The sequence below is a fragment of the Coregonus clupeaformis genome, chromosome 28, assembly GCF_020615455.1.
Source record: "Coregonus clupeaformis isolate EN_2021a chromosome 28, ASM2061545v1, whole genome shotgun sequence".
NCBI classification, from domain to species: Eukaryota; Metazoa; Chordata; class Actinopteri; order Salmoniformes; family Salmonidae; genus Coregonus; species Coregonus clupeaformis.
In genome coordinates, this window is record NC_059219.1 from 15,682,557 (window position 1) to 15,702,539 (window position 19,983).

At 49.0% G+C, this 19,983-nt stretch overlaps 1 protein-coding gene across 5 annotated transcripts in view; it reads right to left on the reverse strand.

Annotated features, from left to right (window-relative positions):
* Positions 1–19,983, reverse strand: part of LOC121542884 (glutamate receptor ionotropic, kainate 5-like) — a 118,414-nt gene that overhangs the window by 26,177 nt on the left and 72,254 nt on the right. For all 5 annotated transcript variants that reach the window (XM_045208631.1, XM_041852487.2, XM_045208633.1 and 2 more), the window contains 5 exons: positions 7,301–7,461; positions 6,876–7,040; positions 5,099–5,196; positions 4,317–4,482; positions 77–255 (listed from right to left, as the gene is read on the reverse strand). In XM_045208631.1, the coding sequence (XP_045064566.1) occupies positions 77–255; positions 4,317–4,482; positions 5,099–5,196; positions 6,876–7,040; positions 7,301–7,412 (720 nt within the window). In that variant the 5' untranslated portion in view covers positions 7,413–7,461. The remainder of the gene's footprint in view (positions 1–76; positions 256–4,316; positions 4,483–5,098; positions 5,197–6,875; positions 7,041–7,300; positions 7,462–19,983) is intronic.

Below are 19,983 nucleotides of genomic sequence, written 5' to 3' on the forward strand. Positions count from 1 at the left end.
TGTTTGTGCTCTACAGGCGACAACTCATGTAGCTACTCTATAAAAGCCACCCCAGCACTGAGGCATGAACCCTGACCTTTTTGAGGATGAGGTAGGAGATGGAGGCGTTGGCGTCGATGATGATGGTGGCCACCTTGTCGTCTCGTATCTCCTTCAGCAGAGGGGTGGGGTCCAGGCTGTCATCCAGCATCCTGATTGACAGCGTCTCCCTGGAGATCAGGAAGCGCCGCACTAGCTCCTCCAATCGCAGAAGGCCTGAGGGGCGGAGCCGGGAGAGAGCCGGAGAGAAGGAGAAGAGAAGGGATAGAATAACAGAGACATTTTAGGTGAGACTTCATTTAACATCCCACAAACAAACATGGGATGTTGGAGATTGGCATGGTAAAATGCATAGAAACTGTACTGTACTGGTAGTTCTAACAAGAGATCCTATAAATCAGGTTCTGAGGAGGATTCAATAATTATATAGTGCTAACCTACCACTATGGCATTGATATAGAATTTGACATCGTTGCCTATTGCATGTACAGTGAGGGAAAAAAGTATTTGATCCCCTGCTGATTTTGTGCGTTTGCCCACTGACAAAGACATGATCAGTCTATCATTTTAATGGTAGGTTTATTTGAACAGTGAGAGACAGAATAACAACAAAAAAATCCAGAAAAACGCATGTCAAAAATGTTATGAATTGATTTGCATTTTAATGAGGGAAATAAGTATTTGACCCCTCTGCAAAACATGACTTAGTACTTGGTGGCAAAACCCTGGTTGGCAATCACAGAGGTCAGACGATTCTTGTAGTTGGCCACCAGGTTTGCACACATCTCAGGAGGGATTTTGTCCCACTCCTCTTTGCAGATCTTCTCCAAGTCATTAAGGTTTCGAGGCTGACGTTTGGCACTCGAACCTTCAGCTCCCTCCACAGATTTTCTATGGGATTAAGGTCTGGAGACTGGTTAGGCCACTCCAGGACCTTAATGTGCTTCTTCTTGAGCCACTCCTTTGTTGCCTTGGCCGTGTGTTTTGGGTCATTGTCATGCTGAAATACCCATCCACGACCCATTTTCAATGCCCTGGCTGAGGGAAGGAGGTTCTCACCCAAGATTTGACGGTACATGGCCCCGTCCATCGTCCGTTTGATGCGGTGAAGTTGTCCTGTCCCCTTAGCATAAAAACACCCCCAAAGCATAATATTTCCACCTCCATGTTTGACAGTGGGGATGGTGTTCTTGGGGTCATTCCTTCTCCTCCAAACACGGCAAGTTGAGTTGATGCCAAAGAGCTCGATTTTGGTCTCATCTGACCACAACACTTTCACCCAGTTCTCCTCCGAATCATTCAGATGTTCATTGGCAAACTTCAGACGGGCCTGTATATGTGCTTTCTTGAGCAGGGGGACCTTGAGGGCGATGCAGGATTTCAGTCCTTCACGGCGTAATGTGTTACCAATTGTTTTCTTGGGGACTATGGTCCCAGCTGCCTTGAGATCATTGACAAGATCCTCCCGTGTAGTTTTGGGCTGATTCCTCACCGTTCTCATGATCATTGCAACTCCACGAGGTGAGATCTTGCATGGAGCCCCAGGCCGAGGGAGATTGACAGTTATTTTGTGTTTCTTCCATTTGAGAATAATCGCACCAACTGTTGTCACCTTCTCACCAAGCTGCTTGGCGATGGTCTTGTAGCCCATTCCAGCCTTGTGTAGGTCTACAATCTGGTCCCTGACATCCTTGGAGAGCACTTTGGTCTTGGCCATGGTGGAGAGTTTGGAATCTGATTGATTGATTGCTTCTGTGGACAGGTGTCTTTTATACAGGTACCAAACTGTGATTCCCTCATTAAAATGCAAATCAATGTGTAACATTTTTTACATGCGTTTTTCTGGATTTTTTTTTTGTTATTCTGTCTCTCACTGTTCAAATAAACCTACCATTAAAATGATTGACTGATCATTTCTTTGTCAGTGGGCAAACGTACAAAATCAGTAGGGGATCAAATACTTTTTTCCCTCACTGTATATTGTATAGCACTGTGAAATGTATCACAATTCTGAGAGAGATGATGTGGTTGAAAGCAAGTGAAAAAACGGACCCACCAATCCACTACGGACAGACTGGTAATTACTTAGCAACATACATAGCAACAAGACCAACTAGGGACAAGCCAAACAGAAAAGCTAAATGAACGGCTACTTCTTTCTCTCCCATTGCAATGCACAATATCAAAAGTCTCCGGTGACGACATGATGCATGTGATGCATCAACACATGACGCATTCGTTCCTCAAAGCATTCTGTACTGTATATATATACAGTACTGTTAGCTAGTCCCTGGGCCAAACACTATGGAATAGTCCTTAGGATTTAGAATCTAAACTCTAATTCCCATTCTAATTCTATATTCTCTAGTAAAACGCTGCTGGAAAAGTAAATAAGAGGAGCTACCAGCGTCTGGGGAGCTTCACAGGGAGCCAGAGGGGAGAGAGGAGGGAGGAGGGAGGGGGAGGGGACAGGGGCCTCCCGGAGAGCAGGCCTGTAAGCAGTGTGATAATCACTGAACCAGGCCAAAAACTTTAATTAGTTTGAAGGAGGAGAAAAATCAATTATCTTTCTTTAGCTTCCTCGCTCTCTTTATCACACTCTCTCACTAACCTAACCTCTCCTTCTCTCTCTCTAACTTCTCTCTCTTTCCCTAACCTCTCCCTCCCTCTCTATCTATTTCTCTAGCTCTTTTTTCTCTCTCTCGCTTTCTTTTCTTTTCCTGGTCTCCCCTTTGCGCTCCATCTCCTTTCTCATCATCTCTCCCCGATCCCTCTATTCCTCTCTCCATCTCCTTTCTCATCATCTCTCCCCGATCCCTCTATTCCTCTCTCCATCTCCTTTCTCATAATCTCTCCCCGATCCCTCTATTCCTCTCTCCATCTCCTTTCTCATCATCTCTCCCCGATCCCTCTATTCCTCTCTCCATCTCCTTTCTCATCATCTCTCCCCGATCCCTCTATTCCTCTCTCCAGCTCTTTATCACCATCTCTCTCTCCCTACCTCTTGCTTCCTCTCTCTCTATCCCTTTTTACCACCTCCCTCTCTCCTATCCTTCCTCTAACCTCATCCATCTCATAAAAACTGCATAATGGCACTAGATTAATAGCTGGATGTGACCCATACATAACTAGAGAAGGAAACCTCCAAAATGGTCTAAAACCACGGATACACCCTCCTTTAAAATCATTTCAGTGAGCCAAAAAGAACCGGAAAACGCCTGGAAATCAACATAAAAAGTATTTCTCCATGCAGCAACCGAATGGACAATATAAGAAGAGAAAATGAAACCATCTTGGTCTCCTTGCGTTACTCAACCACTACATCTGATATGTGATGGACGGCGGTTATATCCGGCCCTATCTCACAAACACACATAGCGTCCACTTTTCCTGAATGCCACTCGACGGAGGTAGATGGAAAAATTTGAAAACCCCTGTTGGTTGTAACCATGGTATGTTAATCGTACATCTCTCTGCAGCACACTGACTGCATGTGTGTGTGTGTAGAGGGAGTCAGGCAGTCAGCCTGTTGAGTGGCAGTTAGCACCTATTCTGCAGCCATGGCAACCAGCAGCTCAGCACAGCGATAGCTCCCACAGCCAAGTGGGTCAGAGAGTGTGGGTAACGGTAACCTTGACGAGATCACTTCCCAGACAAATATAGAGCCTCATCTGCCCCCGCAATCACTATATCACCATGACTACCGTACCTGTTGCTTTTAAAACCTCTTCCAAATATGAGAGAAGCTTTTTGTAAACACATCAAATGGAATGAAGGAAGTAGGCCTGTATATCACATCAAAATCACTGTACAGTTTCTGGTGTATTTCAAAGCGTCTCATGTTCAAAGTGGCAAGTCTATGAAGAGGAGAGGAGCTCTTCATTTTCTGAGACTGAAACAGAATTACAGCTCTTTGGAATAATTACTGTGCATCAATATTTAAATCAATAGTCTGGAGGCCGACAGGTGGTTGACTGTCTGGCCAAGTGCTGGAGGATGAGTAAGAGGTAGATTCTGTTGGAGTGTGATTTGTATGGACCACGTGTTGTGTTGTTTGCATGTACAGTTTAGTGAACTTTAAGAGCAGCCTGTTAGAATGAGTGTCTAACAGCAGGACAGTCATATTCGCCCAGAGTGTGAATGTGCCAAGATGCCGTGAGCTCGCACAGGGAGTGTGAGTTACACGAACACACACACACACAATTACACATTCACACACATCTACAGTACATGCGTGCACACACACTCACAAGCACACACACACATACAGTACTCACACTCGGCCTTGGCGCAGACCAGGCTGGCTGAGGGGTAGCTGAAGGATCTCAGGATGGCTGCCACGGCCAGGCTCAGGTCCTCGTTGCTAGGGTATAGACTGACCGAGGCAAAACGCAGGTAGGGCAACCTGGGAGTCTCCTCTGGACCTATCTTTACATGAGGGATCTGGAGAGGAGAGGAGGAGACGTAGGAGGAGGAGGAGGAGGAGAGGAGAGGAGAGGAGAGGAGAGGAGAGGAGAGGAGAGGAGAGGAGAGGAGAGGAGAGGAGAGGAGAGGAGAGGAGAGGAGAGGAGAGGAGAGGAGAGGAGAGGAGAGGAGAGGAGAGGAGAGGAGAGGAGAGGAGAGGATAAAGGAAGTAGCGAGAGAAAGGAAAGAAGAGCAGAGAAGGCAATGATATCAAACAACCAGTATATAAACAGTTAAGGAGAGAGCGAGAGAGAGAGAGAGTGAGAGATTGTGGTAGAAGGATGGTGAGAGGAAACAAAGATGAGGAGAGGCGGGGAAGAGGAGAACAGAGTGAGGAGGGATAAAAGGCCAAAGGGAGTAAAGAGAAAACAGATGGAAGAGGTGGTTGATGGTTAATTACATGAGGAGAGATTCAGCACTCCTGGGAGACTCAATCTCCTGACACTGTAACGATGAACAAGAAGGGTGTGAGAGAGAGAGAGAGAGAGAGAGAGAGAGAGAGAGAGAGAGAGAGAGAGAGAGAGAGAGAGAGAGAGAGAGAGAGAGAGAGAGAGAGAGAGAGAGAGAGAGAGAGAGAGAGAGTGAGAGTGTGTACCTCCTTCTCTCCACATATATGACTGACAGTAGAGCCAGAAGCAGGGCTGTTGGCAGGGCCTATCACAGACACCACTCCTTTAGGTAGAATCTGGCACACTGAGAGAGGAGAGAGAGACAGAGGAACAGGAACACTTCTCTTAAAATAAATCACATTTGTCTGGGTGCTCTGTTAGTCTGGTGGGAATGTATTACTATCTTTTTTGTCTGTTGCTATAAATGTTGAAGTGCAGTCTATTGTTTCTAATGCTTGTGGACTTCAGAACTCTTACTCACTCCTTGCTTTGTCCTTTAACCCTCTGGCTTGGTTCCATTATGCCACCTTCCCTTCACGGGCAGAGGGAAGGGAGTGAGTTTGTAGAGTGGAACCTAGCCATTAAATGATCTCTTTTCCTTTGTGACCACTGATGGGAAAAGGATGGAAACATAGCAACATGGTGGAAACTCCATCTTGCCTACTGTTAGGGCATGTTCAGTCTGTCAGTCAGTCTGTTCTGTCTCATAGTTAATCTCATCAATGCAACTGGCACACTGATCAAGGCCAACATGTCTTCCTGCCACACTGCACTGTGTCAAAGTAACCATGGTTGAACCTAGACAGTAACAGGGAAACAAGGCCTCTGAGTCAATGATTGACAGGGGGCAATAATCGCACCCATCATGGGGCTACAGTAAGTTTATGGGTGCATCTTCATGTCAGTTCAGCTGAAGGAAATGAGGTGAGGAGAGGAAGCTGCTTCAGACTATTGAGATTCACCCTGGGCTCCATTTCATTCCTCTCCATCACTCCATCCTCATCACCCATAACCTCTGGCGTGTGTGTGTGTGTGTGTGTGTGTGTGTGTGTGTGTGTGTGTGTGTGTGTGTGTGTGTGTGTGTGTGTCTGTGTGTCTGTGTGTGTGTGTGTGTGTCATACAGCTTCAGCTGTAAGATAAGGCCTGTGATCCAAGGACCCTGATGGCAAACACGCCTGTCAGAGTGTCCTGCCCACTGGTCAAGGACACACACACACACTTGAATAAAGCCACACAAAAGCGCACACACAAACACACACATGAATAAAGCCACACTCAAGCACACACACATACTGTACAGTGCATTCACACACGTCCACACAGTCACTTCTCCCTCCAGCTCGCTGTGGCTTATGGCAGGGTGGTGACCTCTTGCAATGGGAACAGCAAGTGTCTGTATCCTGATAGAACTCATTGGTCTGTGAGCTAATACACAAAAACGACTGAATGATATCCTCAATCTATAAGTGTAGTAATGGTATTACTGGTCAGTACTGGTATTACTGGTCAGTACTGGTCTGTACTGGTATTACTGGTCAGTACTGGTCTGTACTGGTCTGTACTGGTATTACTGGTCAGTACTGGTCTTTACTGGTATTACTGGGCAGTACTGGGCTATACTGGTATTACTGGTCAGTACTGGTCTGTACTGATATTACTGGTCAGTACTGGTATTACTGGTCAGTACTGGTCTGGACTGGTATTACTGGTCAGTACTGATATTACTGGTCAGTCCTGGTCTCTACTGGTATTAATGGTCAGTACTGGTCTCTACTGGTATTACTGGTCCGTACTGGCCTTTACTGGTATTACTGATCTGTACTGGTATTACTGGTCTGTACACGTGTCTGTGGTCATGTAACGGTTTGTGCTGGTCTCTACTGAGTCTGCACAGGTCAGTACTGGTTTGTCCTGGTCTGTACTCATCTGTACTGGTCTCTCCTGGTATTACTGGTCTTACTAGTCAGTACTGGTGTTACTCACTGGTGTCAGTGGTCTCGTACTGGGAGTCCCTCTGCAGTTCGAATATGTCCACCTCCACGCGGGCTCTGGCCCCTCCCTCCATCACACTGTTGATGTTCTCTCTGGCCAGGGCCAGAGCCAGCCGCTCCCCACGCCCACACACTGACTGGTCATCCAGGATCGCAGCTACATGGGGAGGGAGGGAGACGTAGATATGGAGCGAGAGAAAACATTGATGTTACACACCATAAGACAGCAAGACAAAAAGAGTAGAGACAAGCAGAGTATTTATGAGGGTTGTGAAGGCCAGGTGAGTGAATGGGTGTGCCCTGGTGGGCAAGGGGGAGGAGGGGGGTGAGATACTGGGGGAAGAGGGGGGAGACAGACACCTGAGGGTGATCAAGGGATGGAAGGAGGGAGGGATGGATTGATAGATAAACACTCACCCATCCGGACGGAGGAGAGCAGGGTGGCCTGGCTTCCGGAGCGTGGTGCCATGGTAACTAGCAGGAAGGAGGAGAAGTGTATCGACAGCAGCAGCGCTGGCAGAGCCGGCATCTTCTACTGCTCCTCATGGAGAACGGTCTGCTGGCTGCCTGCTCGCCACCTACAGGACGGGAGAATACATTACAATCAAACACACAGACACACTCACAAACGCACACACACACACTCTGTGAACACATCTGTAGCTCCAACGGTTACATCTCTATTTAAAGAGCTTGTTATGATCACACGAAACCCACACATGAAACCCACACACAAACACACACAGCTCTGCCTGCTCCAAAACCACCCTCACTCACTCTGAGTGACAACCCCCGTTCTAAGTGACAGTTTAATGTGTGTGTGAAAACAGACAAGAAGATGATGGGTGTGTGTAGTGTATAGCGTCTCGTTTCTGCTGGTCATGACCCTCAGTTTGACCTCTGAGATGGAGAAGTGTGTGATGTGTGTGTGATGTGTGTGTGTGTCTGGTATCTGTGTGAGTTGGAGATGAGTCACCTTTGACCCTGTAGGCACAACACAGCAGCTTGACTGTTTCTATCTGACCCCAGGGAGGTGAGGATATTTCTCCTCTCCATCTCTCTTCCCTCCCTCCTTGTCTTCATTTTCCCTTCACGCTTTTCTTTTTTTACTCTCCCTCCATTTCTCCCTCTCCCCCTTAGCTCTCCATTTCTCCCTCTCCCCCTTAGCTCTCCATTTATTTTATTGTTCTCTCACATCAAGTATCTGTCTGACTTCATCCTACCCTCCTGCCCCACACGCACCCTTCACTCCTCCAGGTCCATCTCCCTTCAGCAGCCCCACAGCAGACTAAACACTACAGGTGACAGGGCTTTCAGTTGTGCGACCCCTCGGCTGTGGAACACACTTCCAGTCACTGTCAGGGCTGCAGAGTCTCTGGCCTCGTTTAAGGTGCAGCTAAAGACTGAGCTGCTCAGAAAAGCTTTCAAGGACCTATGTTAATTCAGTTCTCCTGTCCACTGGATCTGATGCCTTGGATGTGAGAAAAGCGCTTTACAAATTATAAGGAATTATTATTATTATCACTCACCTTTCTCCCTGCCATTCCCTTGCATGAGTCAGTGTGTCAGTGAGTGTGTGTGTGTGTGAGTGTGTGAGTGTGAGTGTGTGAGTGTGTGTCTGTGTGAGTGTGAGTGTGAGTGTGTGTGTGTGTGAGTTGGAGTGTGTGTGTGTGAGTTGGAGTGTGTGTGAGTGTCTCTAATGTTCCACCAGGTCACACTGTTCCTGTCATTAGGCTCAGGTAGCGTTGACATCTGAACACTGAAGCCGTTATGCAAGAGGTTACACACACAGACATCACAGTGAGACCACTGCCACATGATGCTCTGTCACCTTGCCACACTGCTCTCTGGATCTGACTGAGTTGTGTAAAAAAGTGTGTCCTGTGATATATTGTATTTCCTGTATTGTCAGCAGACACGTGCAGTATCACACGCATCTATTCTAAAGAACTGGACCTGGAGTCACAACAGCTGCTCCCTTTTTTATCTATCTATTTTCACAACGCCAGAGTCTGTGTGTGTTGGGGTGTCTGTGTGTCTCAGTCTGTGTGTCTGAGTCTGTGTGTGTTGGGGGGTCTGTGTGTCTCAGTCTGTGTTGGGGAGGGGGTCTGTTTGTCTGAGTCTGTGTGTGTTGGGGGAGTCTGTGTGTCTGAGTGTGTGTATGTGGGAGGAGTCTGTGTGTCTGAGTGTGTGTATGTTGGGGGAGTCTGTGTGTCTGAGTGTGTGAATGTGGGGGGAGTCTATGTGTCTGAGTGTGTGAATGTGGGGGGAGTCTGTGTGTCTGAATGTGTGTATGTGGGGGGAGTCTGTGTGTCTGAATGTGTGAATGTGGGGGGAGTCTGTGTGTCTGAGTGTGTGTATGTGGGGGGAGTCTATGTGTCTGAGTGTGTGAATGTGGGGGGAGTCTGTGTGTCTGAATGTGTGTATGTGGGGGGAGTCTGTGTGTCTGAGTGTGTGTATTATGGGGGAGTCTATGTGTCTAAGTGTGTGTATGTGGGAGGAGTCTGTGTGTGTGTGTCGGTGTGTCACTATCCATGCCTGTGTGTGCGTGCCAGCCCATGTGTGTGTGTGTGTGCGTGATGGCATATTGATCGAGGGCAGCTGAAGTGGCAGTCAATCAAAACAATGGGGGATCTGTCAGCATTCCACAGGATGCTTCTGATTGGCTATTACCAGGGAGCAGATTGCCCTGATGACCAATAAGGTCTTGGCTGAGCCCATGAGCGTGTTCAATGATTGGATGGAGCAGGTGCTATTTCATTGACAGGACTGTAGAGAGAAGATTAGTCCACATCTACACCTTTCCATCTGTCTCCAAGGCCTGGAGGAAAGAAACAAGGGAGAGAGAGAGAGAGAGAGAGAGAGAGAGAGAGAGAGAGAGAGAGAGAGAGAGAGAGAGAGCTCAAAGACATTGCTCCTGCATTTTTAACAAAAAATATAGATTTAGAGTTAGATAAAGTAGGATTTTTTGGCAGGGACATATACAGGATGCTACCCTCCACAACATAAGCTTTATTCCAAACCAAAACTCCAAACCTACAACCTGATTTTGGACGGAATTACCTGGAAAGCTTTCTACTACCAAGGATTACTATTCTCAAACTATACAGCAAATGCTCTGGAAAACAAACAGAAACCTGAAAACACCATCCAACCTGGAACTGAGTGAGTAATGTTTAGTATGAAGCTATTTTTCACTTTCAAAAACCAAGAAGAAAAATTCATTACAATGATATATTTTATATTATAAGGACTGAATTCTAAGGCTACCAAGCTTAAAATACAGTACCCTCTGAATGTAAAAAACGACAAGACACGAAAAGAGTACAAATTGAAACTTCTTTTGGGGAAGCACGAGACACTTTTTGCTGATTTGTATAAAAATGGGAACATAAGCAACCTTATCTTCCACACAGACCATCCCCTGGCATGGCACAGTGCTATACTAGCACACTACCCCTCTGTTAAGAGGGGGGGTGTTAGCGACGGCTGGAAACTCAGGATACTGGACAACGAGGACTCTGAGTCGTCTAATATTAATCTCTATAAATCTGGAACCGTTTTGGTTCAAGGCAACACCAAACAGTTCCAGCTGGACTTTCACCTAATCAAAGAAATAGCTCAGCAGGAGAAGCTGTCCCTTGAGAAAGATACCCCTACCCCGAGCGGGTCAGACCAGACCTCTTCATTAAATAACCCCACAGAGCAACCCCAAGCAGAAACTCAACTTCCCAGCACAGAGTACTACTCCCTCATTGAAATGAAGGATAAATTCACCCAGCTGGAGGTAAGGCAAGTGGAGCTGGAACAGCAGGTGAACACACACCAGTTAGCACAGACCCAGACAACAGTCCAGCACAACAACACCCCCTTAACTAGACCTGGAGAGCTGCAGGTGGAGAGAGACATGTCTGCACTCTGGACTGTGGTGAGACAACATCAACAGGAGAAAGAGCAGGAGCAGGAGAAGAACAGAGCACTAGAGGAGAGGATCAGAGTGCTGGAGGAGAAGGTGAGAACGATGACGGGTGACATTGAACAACCCATTAGAGAACAGCCCACCTCAGATCCTGGCCAAAGTCTCGACACCGCAGCAGAACAGTACACCCTAGACCCTGACCATAGCCTCGACATCACACCCAGACAAACAAATGAAGAACCCCAAGCCCTGGGGACCCCAACCCCTCTGAGCAACCCCCCAGTCAGACACCCTGATAGCCCTCATGACGACCCCCCCACACCCACTAAGGACATACACAAGCCACAGATTGTACTCCTTATGGACTCAAACGGGAAATACATACAAGAAAATAAACTTTTTCCAAAACACACAGTGTCTAAACTCTGGTGTCCAAATACCCAGCGTGCCCTAGACCTTCTGTCTAAGGACCGACTAGGATCACCCAGCCACATAATAATACACACAGGCACAAACGACCTGAGAACACAGCAGGAAAGGGTGGCCACATCACTCAAGGGCGTGATAGAAAAAGCTTCTTCTACTTTCCCCAACGCACAAGTGGTTATCTCAACCCTGTTACCACGAAAAGACTTCCACCCTGCTACCATACAGCGGGTAAACGCAAGTATTTCCCGTGACTGTGCATCAAAACCAAATGTCTTCCTGGCCCACCACTCCACCCTGGACGTGAACAGCCTTTACGACCAGGTCCACCTATACAAGGCAGCAGTGCCCACCTTCGCCCGGACCCTAAAGGATATCGCCCTCAACCGCAGACCCAACACCTCACACAGGAGCAACAGATCAACAGACACCCCGCCCAGACCAGCGAGACACTCTCCCAGACCTGCGGGACCCCCCAGGACCTACACATAGAGGACCCCCGCAGAGAGGACCTACATCCAGACCACAGCACCATCAACCACATCTACACCCCCACCCCAACCAATTAACTCCCCCCAAGTCAACCATGCCCACACCCCATTTAGGCCCCCTCAGATCAGACCTATGCCCCTCCTACCCACCCCAAGCCCCCCACTCCCACAAAGAGGGCCTCAACATGAAAGTCACACATACGCCCAGGCCGTGAGCAGGCAAACAGGCCCAACACCCACTCTTACACTAGCCCAAGCCAATGGCATGTACCAGATGCTCAGCAGGCTCTGCTCACAATTACTGGCCTGAGGCCAAACCACACAACCAACAACATTAGACACTTTATGGAACACAAAGCCTTCACTATTTCATCCTAGAATATCCAAGGCCTGAGGTCATCTGCCTTTGGCCTAAAGAGCAGGAATCTGGACTTCACCAAAGAAATCGGAAATACAGACATTGTCATCCTACAAGAAACATGGTATAGAGGAGACGGACCCACTGGTTGCCCTCTAGGTTACAGAGAGCTGGTAGTCCCATCCACCAAACTACCAGGTGTGAAACAGGGAAGGGACTCAGGGGGTATGCTAATTTGGTATAGAGCAGATGTCACGGTTTCGGCCGAGGCTGCTCCTTCTCCTTGTTCGGGCAGGCTTCGGCGGTCGTCGTCCCCGGAGTACTAGCTACCACCGTTCGATGTTTCATGTTTGTTTGGTTTTGTCTGGTTGTACACCTGTCCCTTGTTAGTGTTTGATTTTGTTTCCTATTTAGTTATCGTGTGTTGGGTCAGGTGTTATGTGTGATTATTATTGTCAGCTGTTGCCATTGAGGAGTTTCCTCTCTCAATACTTTGTATTTGAGAGTTCGCACTGCGTGCGCTTTTTTCTTGTATTTCGCACTGTTGTTGTTGTGCGTAATTGTTCGTGCCACCCGGTTGGGTTGGCGACTCATTCCTGTTTTTGGATATACTAAAGTCTGTTGACGAACACCCTGGTTCCTGCGCTGATTCCTGCACCACATCCACACGCAGCGTTCTGACAGAATCACACATCCCACTATGGAATCAGCAGGAGCAGCCGCGCTAACGGACATTATGGAAGACCGTCTTCGTGGGCAGGAGGACAGGATCAACCAGATCGGTCACGCCCTGGATCAGGTGATGAACACTCTCCACCGATGGGAGACCAGCGGGTACCCACGCCCCCACCTACCGGACCATCCCCATCGGTCAGTCCTCCTGTCCCCCTTCCGGAACCCAGCGGGTTCGGCTCTCCCTCCCGAGGGCGTACCGGCTCCGCTGCCGGGTGTCAAGGGTTCTTGCTGCAAGTGGAGCTCTACCTCGCCACCGTACACCCGGCTCCCTCGGGACACGAGGCGTCTCCGCCCTCATCTCCTGTCTCACCGGCAAGGCGTTGGAGTGGGCCAACGCCGAATGGAGGAGAATAGACGCCGCTACTGTTACCTATGCGGAGTTCTCCCGCCGCTTCCGTGCCGTGTTTGACCATCCACCGGAGGGGAAGGCGGCGGGGGAGCGTCTGTTCTACCTCCGACAGGGGATGAGGAGCGCACAGGCTTTTGCGTTGGAGTTCCAGACTCTAGCGGCAGATGCAGGGTGGAATGAGCGGGCCCTCATAGACCACTTCCGCTGCAGCCTCCGGGAGGACGTCCAGAGAGAGTTGGTGTGCAGGGATACCACGTTGTCGTTTGACCAGCTGGTCGAAACATGGCCATTCGGCTGGACACCCTGCTCGCTACCCGTGGACGTCCCGGGTGGGGGTTGCCCATTCCACCTTCCAGCACCTCCGAGCCGAGCCCTATGGAGCTCGGAGGTGCTGGCGCTAGGGAACGGAGGAGTAGGAACCCGAGGGGGGCCGTTCCTGCACCAACTGTGGCCGTGGAGGGCACACCGCGGCTAGGTGTTGGGGAGGGTCTCCTGGTGGAGGTGAGGTCAGGCCAGGCATTGGGGAGTCCTCCCAGGTGAGTAGGCGCCCTACTTACCCAGAGCTTTCTGTCGTTCACCTAACCTTGCCTGTTTGTTTTCCACAGGTTGCACCTCGTTCCCAGCATAAGGCGCTGGTAGATTCAGGCGCAGCTGGGAATTTTGTAGATCGCCAGTTCTGTGTAAAGTTAGGGATTCCCCTCCGTCTCGTTGATAAGCCTTTCCCTGTACATGCCCTAGATAGCCGTCCGTTAGGATCTGGGTTGATTAGGGAGGTCACAGCGCCTCTTAAGATGGTGACGCAGGGGGGTCATGAGGAGACGATTCAGCTCTATCTGATTGACTCTCCTGCGTATCCGGTGGTACTGGGGCTTCCCTGGTTAATTACCCATGACCCTACTATTTCGTGGCGAGAAAGCTCTTACAGGGTGGTCTGCTCAGTGTGTGGGGCTGTGTCTGGGTGTTTCCATAGGGGTGACCTCGGTGGAGAGTCCGAATCTAATGCCAGCACTGCAGATTCCCCCTGAGTATGAGGATTTGAAACTGGTGTTCAGTAAGACTAGGGCGGCGCAGCTGCCGCCTCATAGACAGGGGGATTGTGCGATAGATCTCCAGTCAGGAGCAGCCCTCCCGCGGAGCCATGTGTATCCCTTGTCCCAAGAGGAGAGGAAGGCAATGGAAACTTACATCACCGAGTCTCTGAGACAGGGATACATACGGGCCTCCACTTCACCCGCTTCCTCAAGCTTCTTTTTTGTGAAGAAAAAAGATGGAGGTCTGCGCCCGTGTATTGATTACCGCGGTCTCAATCAGATTACAGTGAAGTACAGCTATCCACTTCCTCTGATTGCGACTATGACGGAGTCATTACACGGTGCTCAGTTCTTCACAAAATTGGATCTTAGGAGCGCATATAACTTGGTGCGCATTAGAGAGGGCGATGAATGGAAGACAGCATTTAGCACGACCTCCGGTCATTACGAGTATCTCGTCATGCCATATGGGTTAATGAATGCTCCCTCAGTCTTCCAATCCTTTGTAGATGAGATTTTCCGGGACATGCAGGGGCAGGGAGTAGTCGTGTACATAGACGATATTCTGGTGTACAGTTCTACCCGAGCTGAGCATGTAGCCCTGGTGCGCCCGAGTGTTGAGGGAGGCTGTTGGAGCATGACCTATATGTCAAGGCAGAGAAATGTCTGTTCTTTCAGAAGTCGGTCTCCTTTTTTGGGTTATCAATTGTCTGCGTCAGGGGTGAAGATGGAGGTTGACCGGGTGTCAGCTGTGCGTAATTGGCAAACCCCAACCACTGTGAAAGAGGTGCAACAGTTCTTGGGCTTTGCGACTATTACCGGAGGTTTATCCTGGGTTTTGGACAGGTGGCAGCTCCCATTACGTCTCTGTTGAAGGGGGTCCGGTGCGCTTGCAGTGGTCAGCTGAGGCGGACAGGGCTTTTGGGAGACTGAAGGACCTGTTTACCTCAGCGCGGTGTTGGCGCATCCGGATCCCGCTTTACCTTTCCAGGTAGAGGTAGACGCGTCCGAGGCTGGTATTGGGGCCGTTCTCTCACAACGGTCTGGCACACCACCTAAACTCCGCCCCTGTGCTTTTTATTCTAAGAAGCTCAGTCCCAGCGGAGCGGAATTATGACGTAGGGGACAGGGAGCTGTTAGCCGTGGTACAGGCCCTAAAGGTGTGGAGGCATTGGCTGAGGGGGCTCAACACCCTTTCCTCATTCTAACTGACCACCGTAACCTGGAATACATCCGGGCAGCTAGGAGACTGAATCCTCGCCAGGCCCGCTGGACTATGTTTCTAGCCCGGTTTGTGTTTAAAATCACTTACATCCCTGGGTCCCAGAACGGGAAGGCAGATGCCCTGTCTCGCGATATGACACGGAGGAGAGGTCCGTTGAGCCCACTCCCATACTACTGAAGTCTTGTCTGGTTGCACCGGTGGTATGGGAGGTCGATGCCGAGATCGAGCGGGCGACGCACCGACCCAAGTCCTCCCCAGTGTCCTGTGGGTCGGACGTACGTTCCGCTCGAGGTACGCGATCGCCTCATTTATTGGGCTCATCGTCCCCTCCTCTGGACATCCAGGTATCGGCCGGACAGTTCACTGCCTTAGCACTAAGTACTGGTGGCCAACGTTAGCCAGGGATGTGAGGATTTATGTCTCCTCCTGTTCGGTGTGTGCCCAGTGTAAGGCGCCCAGACATTTGCCCAGGGGTAAGCTACAACCCCTTCCCGTTCCACAACGACCCTGGTCCCACCTCTCGGTGGATTTTGTTACAGACCTTCCCCTCTCACAGGGGAATACTACCATCCTGGTCGTTGTGGATCGGTTCTCGAAGGCCTGTCGTCTCCTACCCATGCCGGGTCTACCTACTGCCCTACGGACCGCTGAGGCTCTGTTTACCCATGTCTTCCGGCATTACGGGGTACCCGAGGATATAGTGTCTGATCGAGGCCCCCAGTTCACCTCCAGAGTGTGGAGAGCGTTTATGGAACGGATGGGGGTTTCGGTGAGCCTTACCTCGGGTTACCACCCGGAGAGTAATGGGCAGGTTGAACGTGTCAACCAGGATGTGGGAGGTTTCTGAGGTCTTATTGCCAGGACCGGCCGGAGGAGTGGAGCGAGATACGTTCCGTGGGCCGAGATGGCGCAGAACTCTCTCCGCCACTCCTCCACCCAACTAACCCCTTTCCAGTGTGTGTTAGGGTACCAGCCGGTCCTGGCACCTTGGCACGAGAGCCAGATCGAGGCCCCTGCGGTGGATGAGTGGGTGCGGCGCTCGGAGGAGACGTGGAACGCTGCCCACGTTCATCTGCAGCGGGCCATCCGTCGGCATAAGACGAGCGCCGATCTCCACCGCAGTGAGGGGCCTGTGTACGCACCTGGAGATCGAGTCTGGCTCTCGACCAGAAACCTGCCCCTCCGCCTGCCCTGCCGGAAGCTGGGTCGGCGGTTTGTGGGCCATTTAAAGTCCTGAGGAGGTTGAACGAGGGTGTGTTACAGGTTAGAACTGCCTATGGAGTACAGGAATATTAACCCCTCGTTTCATGTGTCTCTCCTCAGGCCGGTGGTAGCTGGTCCACTCCAGGATTATGAGATAGAGGAGATTCCTCCGCCCCGTTGGACATCGAGGGGCTCCGGCGTACACTGTGAGGTCCATCCTTGATTCGAGACGCCGGATGGGGGTCTCCAATATCTCGTGGAGTGGGAGGGTAAGGCCCGGAGGAGCGGTGCTGGGTGCCGAGGAGGGACATATTAGACCTGTCCCTGCTGACCGAGTTCCATCGGGGGTCATCCCTACGCGCCCTGCTCCGCGTCGTCCTGGTCGTCCCCGAGGCGGGATCGCGCACGGCTGGAGCTGCGCGTCAAGGGGGTACTGTCACGGTTTCGGCCGAGGCTGCTCCTTCTCCTTGTTCGGGCAGGCTTCGGCGGTCGTCGTCCCCGGAGTACTAGCTACCACCGTTCGATGTTTCATGTTTGTTTGGTTTTGTCTGGTTGTACACCTGTCCCTTGTTAGTGTTTGATTTTGTTTCCTATTTAGTTATCGTGTGTTGGGTCAGGTGTTATGTGTGATTATTATTGTCAGCTGTTGCCATTGAGGAGTTTCCTCTCTCAATACTTTGTATTTGAGAGTTCGCACTGCGTGCGCTTTTTTCTTGTATTTCGCACTGTTGTTGTTGTGCGTAATTGTTCGTGCCACCCGGTTGGGTTGGCGACTCATTCCTGTTTTTGGATATACTAAAGTCGAACACCCTGGTTCCTGCGCTTGATTCCCTGCACCACATCCACACGCAGCGTTCTGACAGCAGACCTAACTCACTCTATTAAATTAATCAAAACAGGAACATTTTACATTTGGTTAGAAATTCAAAAGGAAATTATCTCAACTGAGAAAAATGTCCTCCTGTGTGCTACCTATATCCCCCCACTAGAATCCCCATACTTTAATGAAGACAGTTTCTCCATCCTGGAGGGGGAAATCAATAATTTCCAGACCCAGGGACATGTACTAGTCTGTGGCGACCTAAATGCCAGAACTGGACAAGAACCTGACACCCTCAGCACACAGGGGGGACAAACACCTACCTGGAGGTGACAGCATTCCCTCCCCCATATGCCCCCTAGGCACAACTATGACAACATAACCAACAAAATGGGTCACGACTCCTGCAGCTCTGTCGCACACTGGGTATGTACATAGTCAATGGTAGGCTTTGAGGGGACTCCTATGGTAGGTACACCTATAGCTCATCTCTTGGCAGTAGTACTGTAGACTACTTTATCACTGACCTCAACCCAGAGTCTCTCAGAGCGTTCACAGTCAGCCCACTGACACCCCTATCAGACCACAGCAAAATCACAGTCTACTTGAACAGAGCAATACTCAATCATGAGGCATCAAAGCCAAAGAACTGAATAATATTAAGAAATGCTATAGATGGAAGGAAAGTAGTGTTGAAACCTACCAAAAACAATTAGGAAGCAACAAATTCAATCCATTCTAGACAACTTCCTGGACAAAACGTTCCACTGTAATAGGGAAGGTGTAAACTTGGCAGTAGAAAACCTAAACAGTATATTTGACCTCTCAGCTTCCTATCAAATCTAAAAATCTCTAACAGAAAACCAAAGAAAAGTAATAACAGTGATAAATGGTTTGATGAAGAATGCAAAAACCTAAGAAAGAAATTGAGAAACCTATCCAACCAAAAACATAGAGACCCAGAAAACCTGAGCCTACGCCTTCACTATGGTGAATCACTAAAACAATACAGAAATACACTACGGAAAAAGAAGGAACAGCATGTCAGAAATCAGCTCAATGTAATTGAAAGAATCCATAGACTCTAACCACTTCTGGGAAAATTGGAAAACACTAAACAAACAACAACACGAAGAGCTATCTATCCAAAACGGAGATGTATGGGTAAACCACTTCTCCAATCTTTTTGGCCCTATAACAGAGAACAAACAGCAAAAATATACATGATCAAATGCAAATCTTAGAATCAACTATTAAAGACTACCAGAACCCACTGGATTCTCCAATTACATTGAATGAACTACAGGATAAAATACAAACCCTCCAACCCAAAAAGTCCTGTGGTGTTGATGGTATCCTCAATGAAATGATAAAATATACAGACCACAAATTTCAATTAGCTATACTTAAACTCTTTAACATCATCCTTAGCTCTGGCATCTTCCCCAACATCTGGAACCAAGGACTGATCACCCCAATCCACAAAAGTGGAGACAAATTTGACCCCAATAACTACCGTAGGATATGCGTCAACAGCAACCTTGGGAAAATCCTCTGCATTATCATTAACAGCAGACTAGTTCATTTCCTCAGTGAAAACAATGTACTGAGCAAATGTCAAATTGGCTTTTACCAAATTACCGTATCGACAGACCACGTATTCACCCTGCACACCCTAATTGACAAACAAACAAACCAAAACAAAGGCAAAGTCTTCTCATGCTTTGTTGATTTCAAAAAAGCTTGACTCAATTTGGCATGAGGGTCTGCTATACAAATTGATGGAAAGTGGTGTTGGGGGAAAAACATACGACATTATAAAATCCATGTACACAAACAACAAGTGTAAGTTAAAATTGGCAAAAACACACACATTTCTTTCCACAGGGGCGTTAGGGTGAGACAGGGATGCAGTTTAAGCCCCACCCTCTTCAACATATATATCAACGATGGTGAGGGCACTAGAACAGTCTGCAGCACCCGGCCTCACCCTACTAGAATCTGAAGTCAAATGTCTTCCTGTTTGCTGACGATCTGGTGCTTCTGTCACCAACCAAGGAGGGCCTACAGCAGCACCTAGATCTTCTGCACAGATTCTGTCAGACCTGAGGCCTGACAGTAAATCTCAGTAAGACAAAAATAATGGTGTTCCAAAAAGGTCCAGTTGCCAGGACCACAAATACAAATTCCATCTAGACACCGTTGCCTAGAGCACACAAAAAACTATACATACCTCGGCCAAACATCACCACAGGTAACTTCCACAAAGCTGTGAGCGATCTGAGAGACAAGGCAAGAAGGGCCTTCTATGCCATCAAAAGGAACATAAAATTTGACATACCAATTAGGATCTGGCTAAAAATACTTGAATCAGTTATAGAACCCATTGCCCTTTATGGTTCTCAGGTCTGGGGTCCGCTCACCAACCAAGAATTCACAAAATGGGACAAACACTAAATTGAGACTCTGCATGCAGAATTCTGCAAAAACATCCTCCGCGTACAACGTAAAACACCAAATAATGCATGCAGAGCAGAATTAGG